At 45.1% G+C, this 22,606-nt stretch overlaps 1 protein-coding gene across 1 annotated transcript; it reads left to right on the top strand.

Annotated features, from left to right (window-relative positions):
- The first annotated feature begins 279 nt into the window (after positions 1-279).
- Positions 280-20,590, top strand: LOC8033321 (ficolin-1-like). The gene is made up of 5 exons (XM_029988378.2): positions 280-439; positions 12,271-12,404; positions 16,278-16,380; positions 18,475-18,648; positions 20,200-20,590. The coding sequence occupies exons 1-5, from the start codon at positions 295-297 to the stop codon at positions 20,490-20,492; spliced, it is 849 nt and encodes a 282-aa protein (XP_029844238.2). The 5' UTR covers positions 280-294; the 3' UTR covers positions 20,493-20,590.
- Positions 20,591-22,606: the final 2,016 nt, after the last annotated feature.

Consider the following 22,606-nt stretch of genomic DNA (forward strand, 5'->3'; position numbering starts at 1 on the left):
GAATTGTCACTCGATGCCTTTGACTTTTGAGTAGGGTTAATTACCTGTGCGGAGAAGGATAAAAAAAAATAAAAATATTTCCGCAGAAGGTGTTTTTTAAAAGGCAATGACGCCAAACCTTTTCTTAAAGCCTACACCAACAAAAAAAATTAAAGCAACTTTTTTTTTTTCCTCGCAGCTGCTCATTCCAATTATCGCCGTGATGTCCTCACGCTATATATAACGAAACATACAGGAAGGGGAGCATTGGTTACGACTTATAAAAACCTTTGTACCGTCGACAAAGATCTCAACATGTTCGTAGCATTCCTGTTCATACCCGTTGTGGCCGGGAACGTTTTTATGGAAAGCAGTTTTCGTCGTATTCCTGAAATAGCCGAAAGACAGCACGGGCCGAGAAAAACCTACATGCTATTTGACCCCTGCAGCACGAACAAACGTGAGGCCACTTTTTTCATCAATCCACGTAGACCGAACAATGTTTAGGGGGTATCACCTCGGGTGCAATGTACACTGGTCGACACCATGGAGTTTTCATAGACCGTTCCTACCCCCGCTACGCTCTCCGAACGAAGGCGTCACTATTGCGCATGCGCGGAACTAGCCTTGCCTTTCAGAGTCCCGGATCTCGATGCGGGTCTCCGGAGAACGTCGCGGGACAGCGGAAACGATCCACGAAAGCTCTCTACTTTTGGCGCGAACGCGATATCTACAATTTGCTTGAGTTTTATTTCGAAAGGTGACAGTCGAGCTCTAAATTTTGTGGGTTAGGTTAGATTCCGAAGTCAGCATTTTCCACCATCGTATTATTACTTCATTACAGCCTCTAGATTGTAAGATAAGTAGAGAAAAAATTAGGAATCGCATTTTATCTCTACGCGCACTGTGCCTTGATATACTGTCGTGAGCAAAAGTCTGGATAACACGGGAGCGCCGACCGAATTGCATCGCCGCGCTCCCTGACGACGCGGCGCCTGGTGCCGAGACCCGCGCAATGCGCACGCGCGTACTTTCTTATCTGCGGGCCCACTCGTTCGCTCGCTTCAACGTGATGCGCTCCTGAGCGATTAAATGGGCGCTAGGTGCCGCCCCGGGAACCAAGATGCCGAGAGCCTCGCTCACCGCTCCGGACGAGCTCGCGTGCTCCGTGGCACGCGCCGTTCGCGGATATCTTTCCCGCGACTCAGCGACCCGTTAAAAACTGTCGGTTCCCTCCATTCGTAATTTTTAAGCTTCCCCCTATATTTGCCCCGGCTACAATTAAGGCCACGGTCCCACTGAATGTGGCAGTTTGGGTACTTTTTGGCAGGTCATTACTCATCTCCTTTTAAATACTGTTTTGTGGGATTGATGTCATTCGAAAGGCAATGCAATCCTCTTTCATTTGATATTATGTGTGTGTTGGTTTTTACTGTTCATGCGCATTTGTAGCGTGGCGAATATGACGGCGCGGACCCTCACTTGCTCCCCTAGTTCATGTTTTATGAACGATCCATTAAAGATAACACGGTTCCAATATAGCAGTTTTGTTAAGATGATGTCGGAGCAGAATGTAACGATACACTTTTTTGATATTTGCAATACTTTGTTTTTTTTCATCCCTCCAAATATTGCCCTAAAATTGACATTTTTTAGCACAAATATGTTTTTAATGACAAGCGCTAGGACAATGAAATTAGCTACAGATGTAGTGCTTATAATTGGTAATATGCAGAAAAAAATTTAATGTTGTGTATGCTTTTTTTGTTTAGATATTTTATATCAAACGTAGCACTTTTTTGTGCTTCGAGTCATGGTACTTCAAATGCCACTGAGGAAATAATTAAACTATGATAAAATCTTTTAGAGCATTTAGAGCTACAATGGTTGCCCAAGAGGTGGACGATGGCTTTTTTTCATTTTCAAAGTCATAACGCTCCTGGAGCCCTTCAAACTTACCCGTTTTTGACGTATATCTTTTTTGACTTCAAACAGATTTATTGGCATCTAATAACATTTATTGTTTTGAATAGATAAACATTGTGATGTATTAAATTTTCACAATGATCTTGCTTTGGTTTTTTAATAGGTGTAGAGCTTAGCTAATTTTAAAACAATTAAAAACTGTTTGGGTGTTTTGTTGCGCTACCTGGCGGATGGCAGACAAACTGCTGATTTCTAATGTTCAAAAAATTTCCGAGGGCGGCGTTGGCGTCTGTATCATCATCAATCACCGTGTCTTTTTGCCTCCACATTTAAAAAAATATATTGGAAGATTTACTATCGATAAATGAATGGTTTAAGTACTGGGTCAGGTTAATAAATCTAAGACAAATAATTACACAAGCGTAGCGTGATATAATGTGTTCATTATTCGATATGATTGAAATCAATAAGCAATAAAGACGATGAGGAAAAGAATACACCCGAGTTCATGCCTATACTTCGTTTCAGCTTCGGTCCAGACGCAGCCAAAGCTACAAGCGCGAGCTCCGGGCTTTCAGCATCCCTGCCAAGCACGCGCGCTTGTGCAGTGCAACCACTGTTCTGGACCACATGCTCGCGTTTGTAGCATCGGCTGCGTCTGGACCGAAGCTGAAACGAAGTATAGAGTCACTAAATGAGCTTAAATTATCGGCACTCCGTTCCCCAGAATTGTTTTGGCCTCCGCCATTTTTCGGTCTTGTTCAGAGCAAACGCAACTGCCGATCGTCATGATCCAAAAGAACGACTTCATTAGATGCGGTGCTAGGAAGCTGATGCAATATTGCAATGCTCTGTCGCGGGTTGTTTAAACATTAGTGAGGGACGGAAAAGCGTTTCCTGTGATTTTAGATAAAGCTTCAGATAACTGGCAACCATGATTTTAAGCCGCAATATGTCCAAGTCTTTACTTTGAACCGTAGCTAGTTTACTACCACAAGCGGGAACAATGAGGAAGAGGCAGGTGTCAAAAGGTAGTGGCTTCTGGAATCCACGGGCTTACGTCATGGCCCCTCCAGGTATTACAAGCCTCTTGAACAAGGGCATGAATAGTGTCATTAAATAAGCTACGCTTCAGAGTAGCAAGACTTGGCCATATTGTGGCTTAAAATCATGGTTGCCAGTTATTTGAAGCTTTATCTGAAATCACAAGAAACGCTTTTCCGTCCTCCACTTAAACAGTTTGCGACAAAGGAAAGCAACATTACAAACACCGAATCTTATGCTGAGGATGTCGCACTTTTGAATCATGACGATCGGCAGTTGCGCCTGCTCTACACAAGCACAAAAATGGCGGCGTTCACAGCACTGTCGGGGAAGAGAGTGCCGATACTCTAAGCGCAGCTCATTTATTGGCTCTAGTTCCCGCGAAACTCCTTTTCCCTGACTGAAACTGAAAGTAAATATGAATAATACACCGTTCTTATAGCTTATTTATCCAAAGAAAAGAGGCGGCACGCTATGTTCTTAGTTAGTTAGATAGGCTGCAACACCGCATGCCTAGTTGTCTAAACTCTTTAGAGAAAAGGAACCTCGATATACACACCATTTGTAAAAAAACATTGAAAGAACACTTTTTCACACAGTGAATAATTGTGCAAAAATTTTGTTGTATTTGCTTTATGTCTTTCCTGTATAGAACTGTCGGAATACATGTTTTAGTATGCACGATGCCAGTATTAGTTTATATTTGATGTAAAATGATTACATGTATATTTTTCATAGTTTGAATTTCTGTGTATATGTCTTGTCAATTTTAAACTGTCGGTTTGGTTGTTTCTTATGCCAAGGTAGGGGCAGGAACCCCGTCAAGCTACTGTATTGTAGCTTTTTGTTCCTGCCCTGGCATTTTTTGTTCTACAAGGAATGTCAAATAAAGAATTTGAATTTGAATTTGAATTATTATGCGTCTAATTGCTAATTGTTGTGTGTATGTTTATACAGCCGGAAGTTAGTCTGCCTTAGTGGGCGTCTGGTGTCTCAGCTGTAGATGAGCAATTTAGCCAGTGCGGTACAACCGCAAACCTGGGGTTTTTAACGTGCACCACGCTGTACGGATACACGACCGCACGCCGGTGCGATGCTCTTCCAGATCGAAACGGGCAGGGCAAGGTGAGTTCTGCAGCGCGAGCTTTCGCTCCAAGTGCTCCGAGCTGGTGTGCGCTAGACCATGCACTCGGCCACCGAGTGCATGGTCTAACCCCCCGCCCTTGTGCGTCAAATTTATATACAGGTATAATAATTTGAAGATCGACGATGGACGTCGATCGTCTCGAGATAATGTAACGTAATAACATTATAAAAGTAATAAATTTGTTGAAGCACTGAACGACTCAATTTTTCAATTCTTGAATTGTAATATGGCGGTAGCCTATTGTACTTACTGTTGATGAAGAGCAATATGAGGTGTGGAGGTAATTATCAAATGATGAGGCTCTATAAGGACGACGACATTAGTGGGTGTCGAACCACAACGTACAGTGCCAGACTTGTTTCAAGTATCGTGTACCCAAAGACTTTCTTCACCCGCAACAGAATATGGTAGAATCAATCAGGATGCTGCTTTACAACTGTACGTGGAACAGGAAAACTGCGATATGCAAAGTGCGGCTTATTCGTTAATATGAGGGACGGATTTCTAGCAGCATACCCTGATTGACTAAATGGCCTCGTTGACATAAAGTGTCCCCGTTCCAAAAGATTCTTGAGGCATACTTAAACCGCAAAGGAGTATGAGGCGAAAAATAAGAAAAAGGAACCTGGTGTGAAAGGTCCAAATCACCACCATAGCTTTTACTATCAAATACAAGGGCAGTTACACAATACACAAAGAGAGTTTTTTTATTTAGTTATATTTACACTCAAGGGCATTGATATCCAACGTATTCAGAGGGATGACACCTTCTGGTCAACCCACAAAGAGCCTTTTCTACTCAAGTTTTACATGGAAGGCCCGACTTTCGCTGAAATTCCTCACGTAAACGAGTTGTCCGACCGAATTAACTGCCATTACTCCCAATCTGGGAATCTCTCAATCTTCGTTCGGCCATAGTATCATGAGATCGAGGGGTGTGGCTCTTCCTCCGCCGAATATTTCTTCGGCGGGTGTTTTTGCCGTGTAATATGAGACCGTCGCGTACTCCTGGAACAAGAACCTGGCGATTTTTCACTGAACTGCTTCATCCGTAAGCATCAAAGGGGCTTTTTTTCGTTTCGCAAACCATCTGTTCTGCTTGCCCGTTAGTTCCGGATGTATGGTGCACTAATGTGATGCCTGATGCCGTTTTTTTTTTTCTTTTTCAAAAACTTGTTTATTTTTATCGAAGCAAGATTTGGCGCGTTATCCGAGAAAAGTATTTTTGGTAGGGCAAAAGTAGGTAAAAGAGACCGTAGAACGTCAATGACGTGTTTGGACGTTGTGGCAGGCATCGTGCCACTTAGAGTACGCATCGACCATGACTCCGCAGATGCGGATACGTTTCGCCACCCACCGACTTAATAGTGGATCGTTTTCAGTTACTGCTTATGATGGCGTTGGACTGAAGGAAGACTTCGAGTCTTTCCAGTAAGTTTCTGAAAACTATAATGTAACAACCTTAACAACATCTTCCGGACCCCGTGAAACACACTATTTCGTGACCTTATTTTAGTCGTCATTAAAATGGTAAGGTAAGTACCGTAAATCGCGAAGCAGTTTACTTGACGTCCGCTCCAACTGGTGTCTTGAAAGATTGAGTCTACTGAGCGTGCATACCTGCAGAAGAAATTTCCATTGATAGAATATTGACACGTCAATCAACATTTGATTCCTTCTTGGTAGGATTTATTGCGAAAGCCCGTTACAACCGCCGAACCGCATCTCCCTATATCAGAGAACAATTTACACCCAGCCTGACATTCTCGGATACATCCGTTTGCTGGGACACGCTACTTGAGCTAGCTAAGCACAGCTGGCAGCGGCGCGAGCAAGGCCACGAGGGGAACGTGATGGTGCTCGAGCCATCCCACTGTGAACCAATGTTTCGGTCACCCCACGGGTGCGTGTCGCCATCTATTGGTTGAACTAGCGCCTTGTTCAAGATGGCTGCCGTGGGACCGCAGCCTTAAGCACAAAATTGAGCAGCAGCTAACAGCTGCTGCTCAATTTTTTATGCACGCGTTGTAAAGGGTCGAGAAGTCAAGAAAACAACCAGAAAAAAATCAAGGTACTGGCCACAAATTCTCAGCATGGTTGTTCGCGAAGTGACCTTAAAATGTTTCGTTTGACATCAGCTGTGATGACTTGTACCGGAAGTCATAAAATAAAGCGGCTATGTAACGATTTCCGGACAATGGCCAAATAATTATAGGAGTTCTTCTCCGACACTTCTAAAGTAAACAACAAAAAAGCGATTTAGTCTGTGTGCCCTAATTATAATTTTAAACATTAGCAAAGATTAAAGTTTCCGGCACCCCTCAACTCTCTAAATGACGTGCTCAGTGACATCGACGTGAGGATGCACCGGTTTCCGTGCGCTCCCCTCAAGGATGTTTACTCTTTCTCTCTCTGCTGCTCTTCGTGAGGCGTTGAGCTGCAGCGATCCCGCGTCACCGTCACGGCGCGTTTCCCATGGCCGCCGCGCACGGCTGCAGAGGGGGAAATATTTCCATTTCTGCTTTGCGATTACACAACGGAATTGCAACATTTTGCAGGAAGGTGATGCGTTTTCGATTCTTTCTGACGCTATCAACAATATAAAAATTACAAGCCACCCAAACTGAACCAGCGCCTCTTTTTCCTTCCTTTTTGTTTCTTGTTTTTTTCTTCGGAGGGGGGTTGAATAAATATTTCTTTCTTATTTGGCGTTATCTTTTTGCTCGTCATTCACCACTTTACCGCGCGTGCATGATTACTCGGAAGGAAGCCCAAGGCTGCCTCGATTACGCGAATACAAGTTCTACAATTCATTGCGGCTGCATCAACATAAGCGACAGTTTTTAACGCGTCGCCGTGTCGCCGTGTCGCGGGAAAGATGTGCGCGAACGGCGCGTGCCACGGAGCACGCGAGCTCTTCCCGAGCGGTGAGCGAGGCTCTCGGAATCTTGGTTCCCGGGGCGGCACCTAGCGCCCATTTAATCGCTCAGGAGCGCATCGCGTTGAAGCGAGCGAACGAGTGGGCCAGCAGATAAGAAAGAACGCGCGTGCGCATTGCGCGGGTCTCGGCACCAGGCGCCGCGTCGTCAGGGAGCGCGGCGATGCAATTCGGTCGGCGCTCCCGTGTTATCCAGACTTTTGCTCACGACAGTACATAATGTATAATGCCCCGCTATCTTTTTTAGATATACTTCATTCTCGCTATTTTTCTTGTATATCCGATGTAATTGTGTTTGTCTTAAAAACCAAGTGATTGCACACAGTGGCGTCACTAGGGCCAGCGGCACCCGGGGCGGTGGCCCACCGCGACCCCCTCCCCCCCCCCCTCGCTCTCGTGGCCAACAGCGACATCCCCTTCCCCCCCTTTCACTGCCCAGCTGCACCCCCCCCCCCCCCCCCCCCCGAGCTCTGCACCTTTAGTGACGCCACTGAACGTATAACATTAGCCCTGACCACTAAAAACGTAGTTTTTTTTTTTGTTGTCGTATTTTAGGAAAAACAACATTACAAAAAGAAGCTAACTGATCTTCGCGCCCGCCTTGAATCATAGATTTGTTAGAGACTAACCAGACACGCCGCAAACTTTTCAATCCCCTGATCTTTTGGATTGGGAAGTTAGAGCTCGCCGGGGTCGGTCGTGCTGATTCGATTCTCTACGGGAATCGTTCCACACCTCAAAACAAACGCTTGAATTCAACCAAGAAGGTTTCTCCAAGATGCCCTCAGAGACCCCGCCCCACGAAATCCAGCCGACCCTATAACAAACACATGCATTTTGACCCTCTTTCTTTCCTTCCGCGCACCAAGTCATAAACATCCTCGCCACCATTGCCTCCCCCTCCCCCCCCCCCCCCCCCCCCCCCCCGGAAACGAAGTCCCTGGCTGGAACACTGGTTCACCGGGAAGGAATAAAAACAACAACAAAAACACTGAAGTAAACGAGAAAAGAACACTCACAGTTTTTTCAACGAGCAGCGATATTTATATGATGCCCATCGCACTACGAAAACCGCTTTAGTCACAGAGGAATTGAAGGGAGACGAAAATTCAGGGAGTTAAATACAAGATAACTGTATTTTACTCACTGAAAAAGAATTTTAAAAAATTCAAAGGAGGCTTTTTGTATAACCCTGGCGCTAGGAATTCCAGCTCTTTTATCGACAGCGAAAACAAAGGTTCTGAACCATTGTCTGTTGTATTCTTGATCTTAAATGCTTCAACTATTTCTCGTTCATACCTGTCCTTGTGTGAACCAAGCCCTGTGGTGCTTACATAGCTAGGGGTGCAATCATGGCTGGTGCGGGCCAGCACCACAATTTTATCTGAAGAATCAGATGACGCCTTGGTAACTTCTAGAAAGTGTTCTCTAAGGCGAAAGTTCAGGCATCGTTTCGTCGGGCCGATGTATTGGCTACCACAACTCAGCGGAATAGAATAAGTAGGCTTTTCTTGGCATTTATCATATTTGTTGAAGTGCTTGATGAGGCATTCCGGTGGACGACTTTCGTTATTCATCTTTTGGCAGACTCGTTTTAACTTCATTGTACATGTGAAGACCACCTTCGGCGATGTTATACACGCATGAAATGCAAGCCGGGGGGGTGTGTCTGTGTCCTTTGTTGTTAGATGAAGGACGGTTGGGGGGTGGGATGAGACACTGAAAGGTAGTACGGAGGCGGTCTGCTGCGTACCCGGCTGTAAACAGTCCGTAATTTTGTAAGGTTTCGAAATTACTGATAAATGTAAAGGATTAAGTGTAATTTTGTTACTTGTAACAAATTATGTATAAGTCTGAGTCTACCCATCCTGTGCAGAGCCAAACCCGTAGCTCTAAAACGGCGCTACACAGCTTCTCCACATCAGCAAAAGCGAATGTCTTCGAAAACATAGAGCAGAAAGGGGAAAAAATGTTGTCCATTTTACGTCACCAACGATTCCCGAAATCGGGTGTTCTTGATTTAGCCGAGCATCATCCCCTATCACCGCCATTAGAGCGTCAATATTGGAGCTTTTTGGACTGCCGCAAGGTGACTCTGCCTATCGAAAATGGTATATTGCGTTTGAATTCAAACGCAATATACCATTTTCGATGGGCAGAATTCTACCAAGCAAACGTAGCAGCCTTAAGGCTGCTACGTTTACTTGGTAGAATATAAAAGTTAATTCGCTTGTGGATTGTAAAAAAACAATTGCAGACGATAGGTTTCTATACTGCATTCAATAAGAAATAAAACGATCTTTTAACTTTCACCTAATATTGGTGATAACAAATGGACGTTCCTAACCTGCTCTCCGACACCCAGTTAGTCGCTCAGGAGGAAACCATTGAGCATAGTCGGAATACTGGCCGCACCCGAAAACGTTTCGCATGCCGAAAAAAAAAAAACGTTTCCTTAGTAGGTCCGATAGTATTTAGATATTAGTTATGATGGATCAACCGGTACGGCTCGCGTCAGTACACGAGTCGTTTACGAGGGGCGCTATTTGCTTTTTAGCAGCATGATTTTTAATTATACGAGTAAATAACAGGGGAAAGGGGGTAAGATCCAACTTTAAGTAATAGAGAAGAAAAATTGTTTGCCTGCACGCACTGCGTGCACGGAAGCAACTTTCCCCGCCCGAAAAATTAGGCGACCCGATTTTGTTTTTGATCTAACAAAACAAACTTTGAAGAATTGTAGACCCTTCAATTAATTTGTACTACCACGCCCTTCCCGCTCCTCAAATATAGCATGGATATCCGAATTATGCTATCAATATAGTTACAAGATGTGTAATTTAAATATCAAAGATAAAAAAGCTTGCGCTTATACCAGTAGGCCATTAATGCATTCAAATTAGTGAAGACAAACTAAATATTACCAGCGATCAAAAAGTAATAAATGACTTCATATAAAACAACTTTGTACATGTAGTTTGTAAATATTTGTATACAACATATTGACAAGCATGAATACAAGCACAAATTGTTTCAGCAACAAGATTGAATAGCGAAAGTATCTGACGTCGATCCCGATCTCATGTAAGGATCCATGAAGTTAGCATTTTACGGGGCACAGGGTAGGTAGATTAAACGTTCCAGTTTTATTTGGTATGTGCGGTGCAACACAAAACGAGAGACGCGATAAAACAAAGTAATATAAAATAATATGCTACGCACAAAATTCATCAATCGTTTCTTCTTAAAAAAAAAATACATCCACCAGGCAGCTACCTTAGATGAAATAGTTTCTCTTAACGACGATAAATATACACGCAGAACGCTCCGAAATATATTCGACAACAAATTGCCGAGCAAGCCATCCTGCCGTTAAAAAGTTCGCCAAATACTGTACAGAAACAAAATACACATCCACGGTAATGCGTACTGAAATAAATATAATTCACGCCTGAATAAACAGCGATTCAGACGCTCACTCTATATTTGCACAAAGTTGCCGCGAATGCTTGAACAAACAGTGGACACCGTGAAGAATACTTTTTCCCGGAACTTGCAATGATGCGCTCTTGTATAGACTTCTCTGTACTGACAAAGCCTGGCAGATCGTCACGGGACGCGGCCGCCGAAAGTGAAAAGGTGGAACGGCAGACAAAGTCATGTAACGCGGGAGCACACACACACGTTTGGCCAGCGCACGGCCGGCACACGGAACGAGTTAAAGCGAAACAACCAAAAGATAAAACATTCCTTCATGGCGACGTGACGGTAGAGTGTACTAGAATACGGGGTAGTGTTGGGACCGGAGCGGCTCGCGTGACGCGTGTGGTGTAGATCTCGATAGGTGGCGATACCGGTGCATGGGGACTAGGGTCAGTATGGTGGTGGCTGTACGCGTGCACCGCGTGCACCCGCGCGTGCGGCGGCACGTGCGGACTGCAGCGGCTTTCTGCTGCCCTGTCAACTGCAGCGCCGCGATTGTTGTCTATACGTGCAGCCTCACGAGTTCCCATTGTCGAGTCGCGCCGGTTCAAACACTACCCCGTATACTAGTACATTGTAGTGACAGCTGGCGCAGGAGCGGCTGAAGGCGGCAGCGACCGTGGCGGAGTTGTAAAATCCGCGCAACCCCCTCCACAAGCGCGCAACCCGAGCGCCAGCGCTGTGAATACGGCGAGGGTGAGAACTGCTTCCGAGTGAGGTCAGTGAGTGAGTGAACTCATGAGTTCGATCAGGGGCGTGAGTTTGTGAATTTGGTGAGGGGCGTGAGTTCGCGGGTTCAGTATTTTCATGAGTTCGGTGAGTTCATCAGTTGGGTGAGTTCATCAGTTCGGTGAGTTCGGCGAGTTCATGAGTTCGGTGAGGGGCGTGAATTCGGTGAGTTCATGAGTTCCATGAGTTTATCTGTTCTGCGAGTTCGTGAGTTCGGTGAGGGGCGTGAGTTCGGTGAGTTCATGAGTTGGATGAGTTTATCAGTCCGGTGAGTTCATAAGTTCGGTGAGTTCATGAGTTCGGTGAGTTCATCAGTTCGGTGAGTTCATCAGTTCGGTGAGTTTATGAGTTCGGTGAGGGGCGTGATTTCGGTAAGTTCATGAGTTCGAAGAGTTTGTGAGTTCATGACTCGGTGAGTGAGGACTTGAAGATGAGCGTGGCCGGGAGGGTGAAGGTGAGTGGGTTTTTAGCTCTTTTATATTTTGAGCTTGCAGTGATGAGTAAGTTCAACCAAAAATGCCAACCTCTGTGTGCAAGTCACGTATACTTCGTTGCACCTTAAGTCAGCAGAGTGCATCTGCCTTTTGCCCTTTCTCCCAACACAGTGTGCCCAAAAAAAAACATTAAGACACGAAACGTGAAGTACGAGCGCGGCGGACGGTACGAAGCAAGGGACAAATCAAGCAGAGCCGAAAGCACAACGTACGCCGTTTTTTTGCCGGTGCTCATTCGCCCATTTATTCTTTCAAGCACAGAACGTTGACCGTTCTTTTACGGTCTGTTTCTATGCGCTCGTTTGTTCAGTAGGTGAAATTGTTGCAAGTAAAAAAACTAGCATTTTTGTTTAGATTTATAACTACAGAAAAGTACTATTGCGCCATTTATCCGGCACCTCTGACCGTTTGTGATGTCAGCGATTGCTGGAGCGTAAAGGCTGACGGGACCACCGGCGGCTTCTTGCAGTCCCTTTCTATTTTGGAACCTTGATGAGGAATGTATGCTTTTCGCACCCTTATTTTTGCAGCTGGAAACCGAACAATAAGCTGTTCCCAGATACAAAGGAAGAACAACAGCAAGAGCGGTGTATATACAATTCATCCTCTCTACAATCCAGTAGATGTTATGTGTGACATGACGTCCGACGGCGGTGGTTGGACAGTAAGTGTCTCCACATTCACAGTTACTACAAAGTGCATTTCAGAAATAACTGCCTTTTTTATTTTGGTGAAGGGGGAAGAATGTTGAAAGTGGCCGTGCGACAATATTAAAGGGTGCAAGGAACCGATAATGTTAACTCGCCGCAACTCCGAGCATATGGAGAGGAGGGTCGCGCTGCACAACCCAGGGATCGTGGATTTAATCTCTAAAACTACCTGTTCTCTCCGGCTGAACATCATACTTGCGTGAGGTCGTGTATTACGATTCCGTGGTTTATGCTAAAGTCCCCGGGACAGCAGTCGTACTACACTGGCAAAGTTTCTTATCTTCAGCGTGTAGCAAAGTCGCTATACTCCAGCAGACCAACTAAACGCTGTCTAAACATTCAACGACTAATTTGTTATGTTTTGCAACGACCTCAATGTTGCCAGAATATGCATCGTGTTACTTTCATTTTATTTAAGTTAGTCAAAGTAAAAAAAAAACTAAAAAACATGCTGCATTGCCCTGGAATGCCGCGATTCCACAGTGCAATCAGGGCAGCGAATGAGCAAGTTCTGCAATTATCTGGTGGATTTAAATCGAAGTTTTATAAATTTTGTCCGAATATAAGTAGATGTGTCAGAACCCTTTTTTTATCGAGTCAACAATGTGGCGCCATCTACCCGACTTCAACAAAACCATCATTCTCCCCCTGTTTCTGTGACGAACGAATAAAAACGCGTGTTTCCACTCCTGCTCGTCCGGAATTGGATACTGACCAAGAACATCAGCATGGTCCAGGTAACGCAGACCGGAAGCTCTCCTTCCCTTTTCCGCACGTCACTGCACTCACTACACGGAGGACGGTGTAAGAGTTCGAAAGCACCACAAACGACAGTTTATATTTATTTTAATATAACAAGCGAATTTAAAAAATATAGTTTCCTGTTCCGCCGCTAGAAGTGAAATAACTCCCACAAGTATTGGGTCATAGTCGCATATTCGCGAAATCCACAGCTTATGAATTGCCCGATTGCTGCCTTTTTTTAGTAAGGCATAGCTAGTTCAATTCTTACTTTATAAAAAATACCTTACGTCCTTTAAAATTTTTGAACTTTATGAAATCGAGCAACCTAAATACAACCGTAAAGGGACGCTGACACCCTCCAAAAACTGCGTTAATTTTTCGCCAGGCGATTTAGAATAGTGTCAGGAGACTACCCAATCAATCTGTTGCAACAGAGTCGCGTCCATTTTTAATAAAGCAAAAAAAAAATGCTCACTATGACTTGGCCTATTCGAAGCTTGTAAAAAGAGGAATTGCCTCCAGTTGCCTGGCTGCATTTCAGAAGATATCCTGCCCCACCAAGACGAGTTTTATTTTCCAGTCACACATAGTTAGATTGCATGATGTTGGTTTCCCACCCCGTCCGTGTTTTTTTGTGATGTTGCAGTGGGTTCAGTTAAAAAGCTGAAAGGGCTTGGCAGAGGAAAGCAGGCTCAGAGGGCGAGGCGAGAGTTCAGACTTGTTGTCATGCCATATCTGCACAAGGTTTCCCATAACCTGAAAAAGGTGGCAAAAAGGTCTATCGTTCCGGTGGTTCTTTCAGCGCCAAACAAACTTTCTCTGTTATGTAAAATAAAAAGTGAAAGCCGTTTACAACTTCCTGTAACGCCGAATTAGAGCGCAGCTCTTGAGGAGGAGGAGTGGAGGTTATATTCCTCCTCCTCCCTCGTGATCATGCCTGCTAGTCCTCCTCCCCTCCTGCTCCCCCTCCCTCTCCTTTACCACCTCCTCGTCCTTCAAGCTCCTCCCCTCCCCTCGCCTCCGCCTCCTCGTCTCTCCTCCCCCCTCCTCCACCTTCGTACTGCTTTCCTCCTTGCCGCTCAAGCCGGACAATGAGGGGAGGAGGAGGAGAAGGAGGGGGAGGAGGAGGAGGGGGAGGAGGAAGAGGGCGGGGGAGGAGGAGGGGAGGAGGAGAAGGGGGAGGAGGAGGAGGGGAGGAGGAGGGGGAGAAGGAGAGGGAGGAGGAGGAGAGGGAGGGGCGCGGTTACGCCGACGCCGACGGCGACGGCGACGGCGACGCCGACGCCGACGGCGACGCCGACGCCGACAGCGACGGCGACGCCGACGCCAACGGCGACGCCGCTCAGGCTGGACACGGGCCCCTAAGAGCTGCGCTCTAATAACCAAAAAAGACGGAGAGTCAAGGGAGGCAGGAGTGTACATCAAACGTCATGCCACCAAGTTTCGTGAGTGCGCCATGGGGGTCACCCATGAAATGCCCTTTTCATGCGTTAGGGTTAACGTCGGCCAGACGGGGAAGTACGTCATCGATGGAAGTAGAAAGCACTCAGGCTGCCACCGGGCAATCCCCATCTGGTCATTTGGCTGTTCACTGCGATAGACGTGAATGCCGAACAGAGTTCCATAGAACCCGGTTGCGGGAACATTCAAAACGCAACTGGAGCCTGAAATACACGAGGCCTTCATGATAAGGGCCCATGGTTCGAATGCTTCTATCGGAGCTCCCTCTATCGCCTTCTCTGATAAGGAGCAGGCTTTTATCAGTCAAGCTTTAGACATCCAGCAGTGACGTCTGACATTTTTTTTTATCTAAATATATTCTTTGTGTGCATGTGCGTTTTTAATTTTTTTTTATGTGTGTTCTATTAAAATTCAGTTCCAAGTTACGCGCTGTCCTGTGTGCCTCTCTCCTCTGTCCTTGTTTTTTATTTGTTTGTTTTTTGGGTGGGGGAACGAATTTTTATTATGTACAGCAAACAAGTTTTAGAACAAAAAAATTGACTCCGTGATGGGACTAATTTAGACGGGAGGCGAGTAATGACCAACAATCTCAATACCTCAAAATTACACACTGAGGAGCATAAAGAATCCGGAAGCAAGTAACGCGCACTTTATACAAAAAAAAAAAATCAAAGGCGCCAAGACTAATTCACTTTAGGCACGATTACATCCAGCGCGCTAGCCTAATCGTGAACCTCGAGTCACTTCGAACGGCGCTGCCCAATGTCCCGCGCTTTGTCGCTCGGGAACATATGCATCCGTCCAGGTGGGTACCGATCGTCCTTGCTATACTCCGGTTCCTTGTATGTCTAACCGCAGCAGGACGTTACAAACTGATAGAGCTTATCAAGCACAGTGCCAAACGCGCATCGTCATGGCGTTCGTTGGTTTTGTAAGCCTGCCATCACCTTCTAAACCAATCACGCAGAGAAAAGGATAGCGGCCGGGTGCATTCACTACAGTTCTAGGGAACCGGTTTCGCACGTCCGATACGGTGCAACGGGCCCTCTGGTATGAACTGCGCTTGCGCGAGTCTTCTGCTGTAGCATATGCGCAGTTGGTACCATCATACTTTAGCGACGAGCATCATGACGATGCACTTTTGGCGCTGCTTGAGTGGCACCTAGGGATCGTAGCTTCGGCTGCGCTTGTACGTATTGTGGAATGCGGAGTGCAAGTTCGTCTGCTTCTTTTGCAGGGGTTGTGTTGACGTCAAAACGCCGAGCTCTGATTGGCTCTGATTGAAAGATAGTGGGTAGACCTTAAAAGAAGCTGCCTTGAGGTCACCCACTATCCTTCAGAGCCAATCAGAGCTCGGCGTTCTGACGTCAACACAACCCCTGCAAAAGAAGCAGACGAACCTGCGTTTGCCATAAAGACGGCTTTAACGTGCCTGTGTATTCCACCAAACCGTGAAACCAAAGCGAGTAATTCAACCGGGTAACCAAACCGGGTAACAATATTTGGTAACCAATCCAAAAAGAGTGGTTCTTTGAGGCGTAAATCTCAAAATGACATTCTGAGGAGAATAAAGAGTCTGGAAGCAAGCCTCACTTCGCTCTGACTCTACAATCAACCTGCAGGTGATTCAGAGTAGGACCAAAGACGACCCCAGTTACGCCTTCGATAAATCCTATCAAGATTATGAGAAAGGATTTGGATCACCAGAAAAGTCATTCTGGATAGGCAAGTAAATATATCAAGCCTTGTACATTTGCATCTGGAAAAGGCAGCCCGCATCTGGTACAAAAAAAAAATGCTTAAAGGAGCAGTGCAACGGTTTTAATGTTGAAAGAATTGCCAGTTTACATTTTTTATATTGTTCATTCATGCCCAAGTGACCAAAAACGCGTCGCCTTTCCCAAAAAAAAAAACAGCTATTCTGCTGCGTAATCGCAAGGCAAAAAACTAATATTTTGCCGATCTGCAGCCGCCGGTGGCGGCTACGGGAACTAAAATGTCGGCGTCTCTGGGGGATACGCGGAAGTCAACAGACCCTGTCCCCCTCCGCTGCTACACTCGCCGTCAGCCCCGTGGCGAACCGTCCTTTGCGTTTATCGCTCGCCGCTACCTTCGACAAGGCTAATCCTTTGAAAGTCGACAATCACGGAGAAAGCGGCTGGGGTCTCTGAAGAGAGGGCCCAAGGGGAAACCACGTGAGCCCCCAGAGACGTCACTCGAAAGTCGGCGTGGAGAGTTGAGAGGCACTTCGACCTTCGATTTGTTTCATTTTTTTTTTTGTTTGTTTTGTTTTAAATAAGAACTAGCGCTCGCAAGAAAATGCGGCTTTCGGTTTTTCGTTCCATAGGTGACGCAGATTAATTTCCGCAGTTAATTGGCCAAAGTCTGAAAATCGTTGCACTGCCCCTTTATGGCCTGTCCAAACGGGACACTTCAGAAATCGTGGGGTGACACAACTACGTCAAAAATCGTGAAAGTTGAAGCGTACAGCATTTTGGCAGTCCGATGTCTGTTTGAATACCACCGAGCAAACATCACGATTTTCCTCTTCGCTTTCTCCGCTTTTCGGGGACCTCGGTATTCGTCAGACTTGACTTCACCCGCCACCTGCCAATGCTGACAATCTGTTCTGCCGGGCCCTCGTATCCTTGGTTATGTTCCAAAATTTACTCGATCTTACTCCAGGGTAATGGTTTTGCACATTTGCATCCGAAAACCTACCCGCGTTCACCATCCCTATCCGTGTTATCACGTGGCTCGACCCGCCGGAGATAAGCTCAGATCTATTCGGGCAAGATTTCGAACACAGCCTTTCCCGTTTTCGGGGCCTGAACAGCATTGGAGGCCTTGAGCAATTGACTGACAGCCAACAGAGCTTGTGAGTGGCTGTCCGGAGTCCGGACCCACGTGATGCGCATGCTCAAGACCCCCGTGGAAGACTCGGTTGAGATTTGAGGGTGGGAACTTTTCCCCTGCGGCAAAAAAGAACGGACGGAAGCGAACCGCCGCATCATTTATGTCGGAGCCGTATCGCCCCACGATTTTCGAAGCATCCGGTTTCGACGGGAATTTAGCCTCCCGTCAAACACCTGTGAAAGGAGAACATGTTAACCCGTCTCACGTGGCCCCCACGTCACATCCCGCGGTAAACTTTCTCGCTAAATTTTGGGAGGACAATGTGACGACTGTTACATCAGAACAGTGAGTTACGTTACATCTCTCTTAAAATGACACCTAATTAAAGAAAAACAGTATCTTGCATTAAACAAGAAACAGCAGCAGTGGCAATATTTAAGTTTATTCCAGGCGTAAAATGAAAATAAAAACAGGCAATAAAAATACTCTACGCTGACAGCCTATACGTGCTTACCTTATTTACCATTGGTGATGACACTATCCAATCAAAACAATTGCTTTCACACTTAATTTTATTTGGCCTAAAATTTATCTTGTTCATTAATACAAGCAATTATACAACGACGCACCCTTTGATATGGAAACATGTGATTATACAGTATTGTGAACTAAAAAGTGTGAGTCGCTAAGCTTTTAGGAGATCCTTTCAAACTCACTAGATTTACCTTGGTATGAACTGCTTCTAGCCAAGGCTAGGTTAGCAAACCCAGTGAATCTTTTCAAACAATCGCATGCTTTTAGGGCTTTTAGACTTAAAACGTTATGCTTCCTCACAGCTTCCGTTAGAAGCAAGCTTAGGCCACAGTGCTAGCATAGTATTTAGAAATAAAGGTTCTTTAGTTAGTTTCATTTTACAACAAGGTGTTTGTGTTTTATTACTAAACGGAATACCTTCCATTAAAGGAAACACGCATCTTCACGCACTTACGAGTTTTCCAAACAACCAACAAGCTCTAAGGATCGAACTGACAAGGAAAGAAGGGGACAAGCCGACCGTTGTGCAGTACCGTAAATTTCACGTCGGAACCGAACAGGAGAAGTACAAGCTCACAACCGGCGAGTACGATGGTCCTCCGGGTAGGTACTGGCACTGTCGCCATGCCCCTCGCGCCATGTCATGGCTAGAAGGCGTGATGGCACTTGTAATTGCGTGCTTTTGCCGCGAAAAGCGGTAACACTGCCTACACTCTAAAAAAAGCCCGTGCGTCAACTTTCCCGCACAACACTCTGAGATCCAATTACCGCCACTTATGGAGGCAGCTCAGCGAATGACGATGCCGAAACATATGTTTAGACCAAAAGACGCAGTCTGAGTTGTGACATTAAGCAATTCAAGCGTGACGTTTTGCATTGATTAATGTCACAACTCAGACTACGTTTTTTTGTCTAAACATATGTTTCGGCATCGTCATTCGCTGAGCCGCCTCCGTAAGTTGCGGCGATTGGTTCTCTGAGTGTTGTGCGGGAGAGTTGACGCACGGGCTTTTTTTTAGAGTGTATAGAAACCATCATTTTTAAATTTCGGTTTCCTATCGGCAGTTTTTTTAAGAAAAACCATACGTCTAAATTCGCTAATAAAAATATAATTGCCCAAACATAATTAGAAACCTACTCTCCCCGAAAGTTAATAATTATTCTGGAGAGATCCAATTGTAGAGACCAGTACGTCATCACTCTTCTGTGTGACGCGTAGCTACGCAGAAACGATTTGACCGACGTTCTGCAAACCTTTTGTAGCTTTTTTTCAAATCGTAAGTATAATATCTTATATTGTAAACTCTTCGCTGCTGTTTCTCAGAAGATTTGGTTTACCATTCGCTTTAACTACAGACATCCGTAGTGATTGATATAGTTGAAGCCCCAGCACGATTCCGGACATATATTATTGACTCTTTGAGTGGTTTTTGTAGACGCCAGACTAAACGCCTCTTCGAAATACCCAGGCTTCCCTACATGCTATTTATTATCTCTCAATTTTAATTAGCTATAGAGAAAGCAGCAAATGAAGGCTGTGCCAAAACCAACATTAAATTTGTCCCACGTTCTCGAGTAGTGTGACGTCACAGGCTGTATAACGTGGAAGTCGAGCAGACAGTCTAAAACAACACAATACTTTGAGCGGTGTCTTTTTTTAATTTTTTTTCCGTTTGCCGGCGTAAGTGTTTCCGCAATTCAATCCACACCACCAAACGGGAACGAACTGTGCTGCCCCCATATAAAAATAATGAATTGATGGATACATTGATAGATGATAACTGCTGTACCCTTTGTAATGGGCGGTAGTTTGCGCCACCTAGCGTCACGTGTTTGACGTCACGGTTTTAGAGTTGCCAGTGTTGCTGTGGAGCCCTTCAGGCCAAATTTAAAAATTAAATAACTCCTCAAACAAATATTGTGACTTGTAATTTAGGCTACTAGTTCGGCTGTGTCAACTAATATGTTGAACCAATTTTGAGGCAAACCATTTTGGAAGTGAAGAAAAGCATTTTGCATCTACTGACGCAGTAAAATGTTTCTGGATGTTTGCCGCTAACAGAACATATTATTTTATGTTTGCGGCTCATGAGTATATAGTGCAAGAGCCGTCAGCACAGTTGCTTGATTCACTCTGGTTTTTGGCATGCACAGGTTACGACGCGTTGTCCTACCACAACGATGCCAAGTTCACCACCAAGAACTGGACAAACGTTTACGACGGAGACAGCTGCTCCGGAAGTCAAAGTGGTGGCTGGTGGTTCAAGGAATGCAGCAAGTCAAATCTTAATGGATTCCATTCCACCATACATCCATTAATAAGGGCCTTCAGTATTACCTGGCACATAAAAGACAAAGATGAATCCTACTATTACACCTACCACAAGGTGGAGATGAAGATCAGGGACGCCGACTTTGGCTTCTGCACGGGCTCTCTAAAATCCTAACTTCTCTTATTTCTGATCTGCGCTTCGGTGCAAAAAAGCACTAAATCGCGCGGAAGTTATCATTTACAATATGCTCCGTGAATTTCTCGCTTTTTGACTTTTCTCAGCAAACATTGTAAATAAAATATCACTTATAGAGAACACAGCTCGCTTGTCGTTGCTCTTCGTGCTACCGCTAAGGTATACCTCTAGAGCAGCGGTCCCACTGCTTATACATATTACAAAACACAGTCTCCACACACCGTCTGATACTTTCCTTGTATACAAGGGTGCCGTTACATTGGCCCTACACATAGTGTCTACAGGCATGTTTGAATCATGTATGAAGCAACTATGCGTCGAATATGACTAAGGCCTGTCCACGGGGAATTCTGTCATCATGTCTTTAGACCGTGTCTTTTGTATGATGCGTGAGCAGTGTGACAGCGGCTTAAATTCACCAAGTGAGAACCATTGGCGCCGTCTTATTCGAAGCTAAACGACCATTGCTTAGAATTACAGAAGCGACAGATGTGTTTAGACAGCGGCTTCAGGAGCCGTATGTGTCTGCGATGTAAACGAACAACCTGGTCGTTACTGCACGGCTTACGAGGGGTGGTTGTTAAATAATACGCCGCGGAACGCTCGTTCTTTGTTCAGATGTAGTCCTGGCAGTCCGAGCCAACAGGTTACCCAAAGTTTCAGACTTAAGCGTCATCTTTTTCAAAAGTTATAAGCGATTCGCTGAAATTTTTATTGGGAAAACGCCCGCCGACGGAGCTCTCGAATACGTGGAGCTAAAGAGCGCCAGTTACCGAAAATGGGCAACAACGGGCTTTATTTTACGTAGAAAGTTTTTTAGAAACTCACATACAATTTGTATAAGAGAGGTAATTTAGGCGAGTTGGTGATGCATTACTAACGAGAAAAAAACCCCAAAACTGACAAAGGGCAGGTTTAACGACACGACAAGCGTCTACTTCTACCTGTCCTTCGACGTTTTTTGCACCGTTTTTCGTTAGTAACCTAACTTTTGAAGGAAAAAAGAGGGTTGTGGGAATGTTTACACAGCCTGAAGTTAGTCTGCCTCAACGGGCGACTTGTCCTCAGCTGTAGATGAGCAATTCACCCACTGCAGTACAACCGCTAACCTGGGGTCTTTAACCTCCACGACGCAGGAGTGAAACACGACCGAACGCCGGTACAATGATCATCCAGATCCAAACAGGCAGGGGTGGGGACATTAATTTTGAATGAGATGACGGTTAGTTTTGAAACGCTGGCATTTGTTTCGGACTTGTTCGGACCTTAGTGCTACATCTGGGCGTAAAATGAGTGTTTGATGATGCATAGGTAATTTTCGCAGTTAAAAGTAAAATAAAAAAAAATGTAAGTCTGTGTGTGTGTGTGAAGGGGGGGGGGGTTCATAGGGTACATACGATTTTTTTATTGTTGGAAACAAGGCTGCAGTCCAAATGTCAACCCTTTGAGCAGCACCGCAGTTTCTTCTTTTGTCTCGGCATAGTTCTTGTCTTGCCAATTTCATTTTCGGCAACGTGGGAGTTTTTCATTGCATCGATTGTCTCCATGTTTCACGTCGTACTAGAATATTTCCACCTCCTCACACGTGATATTCTTTTCCAGCCAGTCCGGTCTTGCAGCCAGTTCTTCCATGAAATCAGAACAACTTTCTTCCAAGGAAACGACGTTGAAAAATTAGTTTAATTCTTTGCAAGGACCGGCGATTTATTTATTCATTTATTCAGTTATTAATATCTCCCTTGCCAGGGCAATATTGTAGAGAGAAAACGATACAGAAAAGACAACATTTTCAGTATATATCAAAAATATGCGTATGATTCTAAGAACTTCAAATGACATCAGCTATGAAAATATTGACATAATAGAAAATTTGGGACAAAACAAACAAATCGGCAAGCACACCAGCAATCGAATTCGCAAATTGACAGTTAGCCAAAAAAGAAACTCTGCAGAACCGATAAAAAGACGAACCTGGGGAGGAGGCACTTTCATCTGGTAGGCTATTTCACTCGTTAACAACACATAGAAAAATAAAAGCTTTGGTTTTATAGCCACTATTATGAATGTGTAAAATGTTTTTAATTGATTAGGAG

Source organism: Ixodes scapularis, unplaced genomic scaffold (genome assembly GCF_016920785.2).
Source record: "Ixodes scapularis isolate PalLabHiFi unplaced genomic scaffold, ASM1692078v2 PGA_scaffold13__105_contigs__length_92229423, whole genome shotgun sequence".
In the NCBI taxonomy this organism is placed as follows: Eukaryota; Metazoa; Arthropoda; class Arachnida; order Ixodida; family Ixodidae; genus Ixodes; species Ixodes scapularis.

Coding starts and splice junctions, on each gene's coding strand:
- LOC8033321 (XM_029988378.2), top strand. CDS start 295: ATGTTCGTAGCATTCCTGTTCATACCCGTTGTGGCCGGGAACGTTTTT. Junction 12,405..16,277: donor CCGACGGCGGTGGTTGGACA/GTAAGTGTCTCC, acceptor ATCAACCTGCAG/GTGATTCAGAGTAGGACCAA. Junction 18,649..20,199: donor CGAGTACGATGGTCCTCCGG/GTAGGTACTGGC, acceptor TGGCATGCACAG/GTTACGACGCGTTGTCCTAC.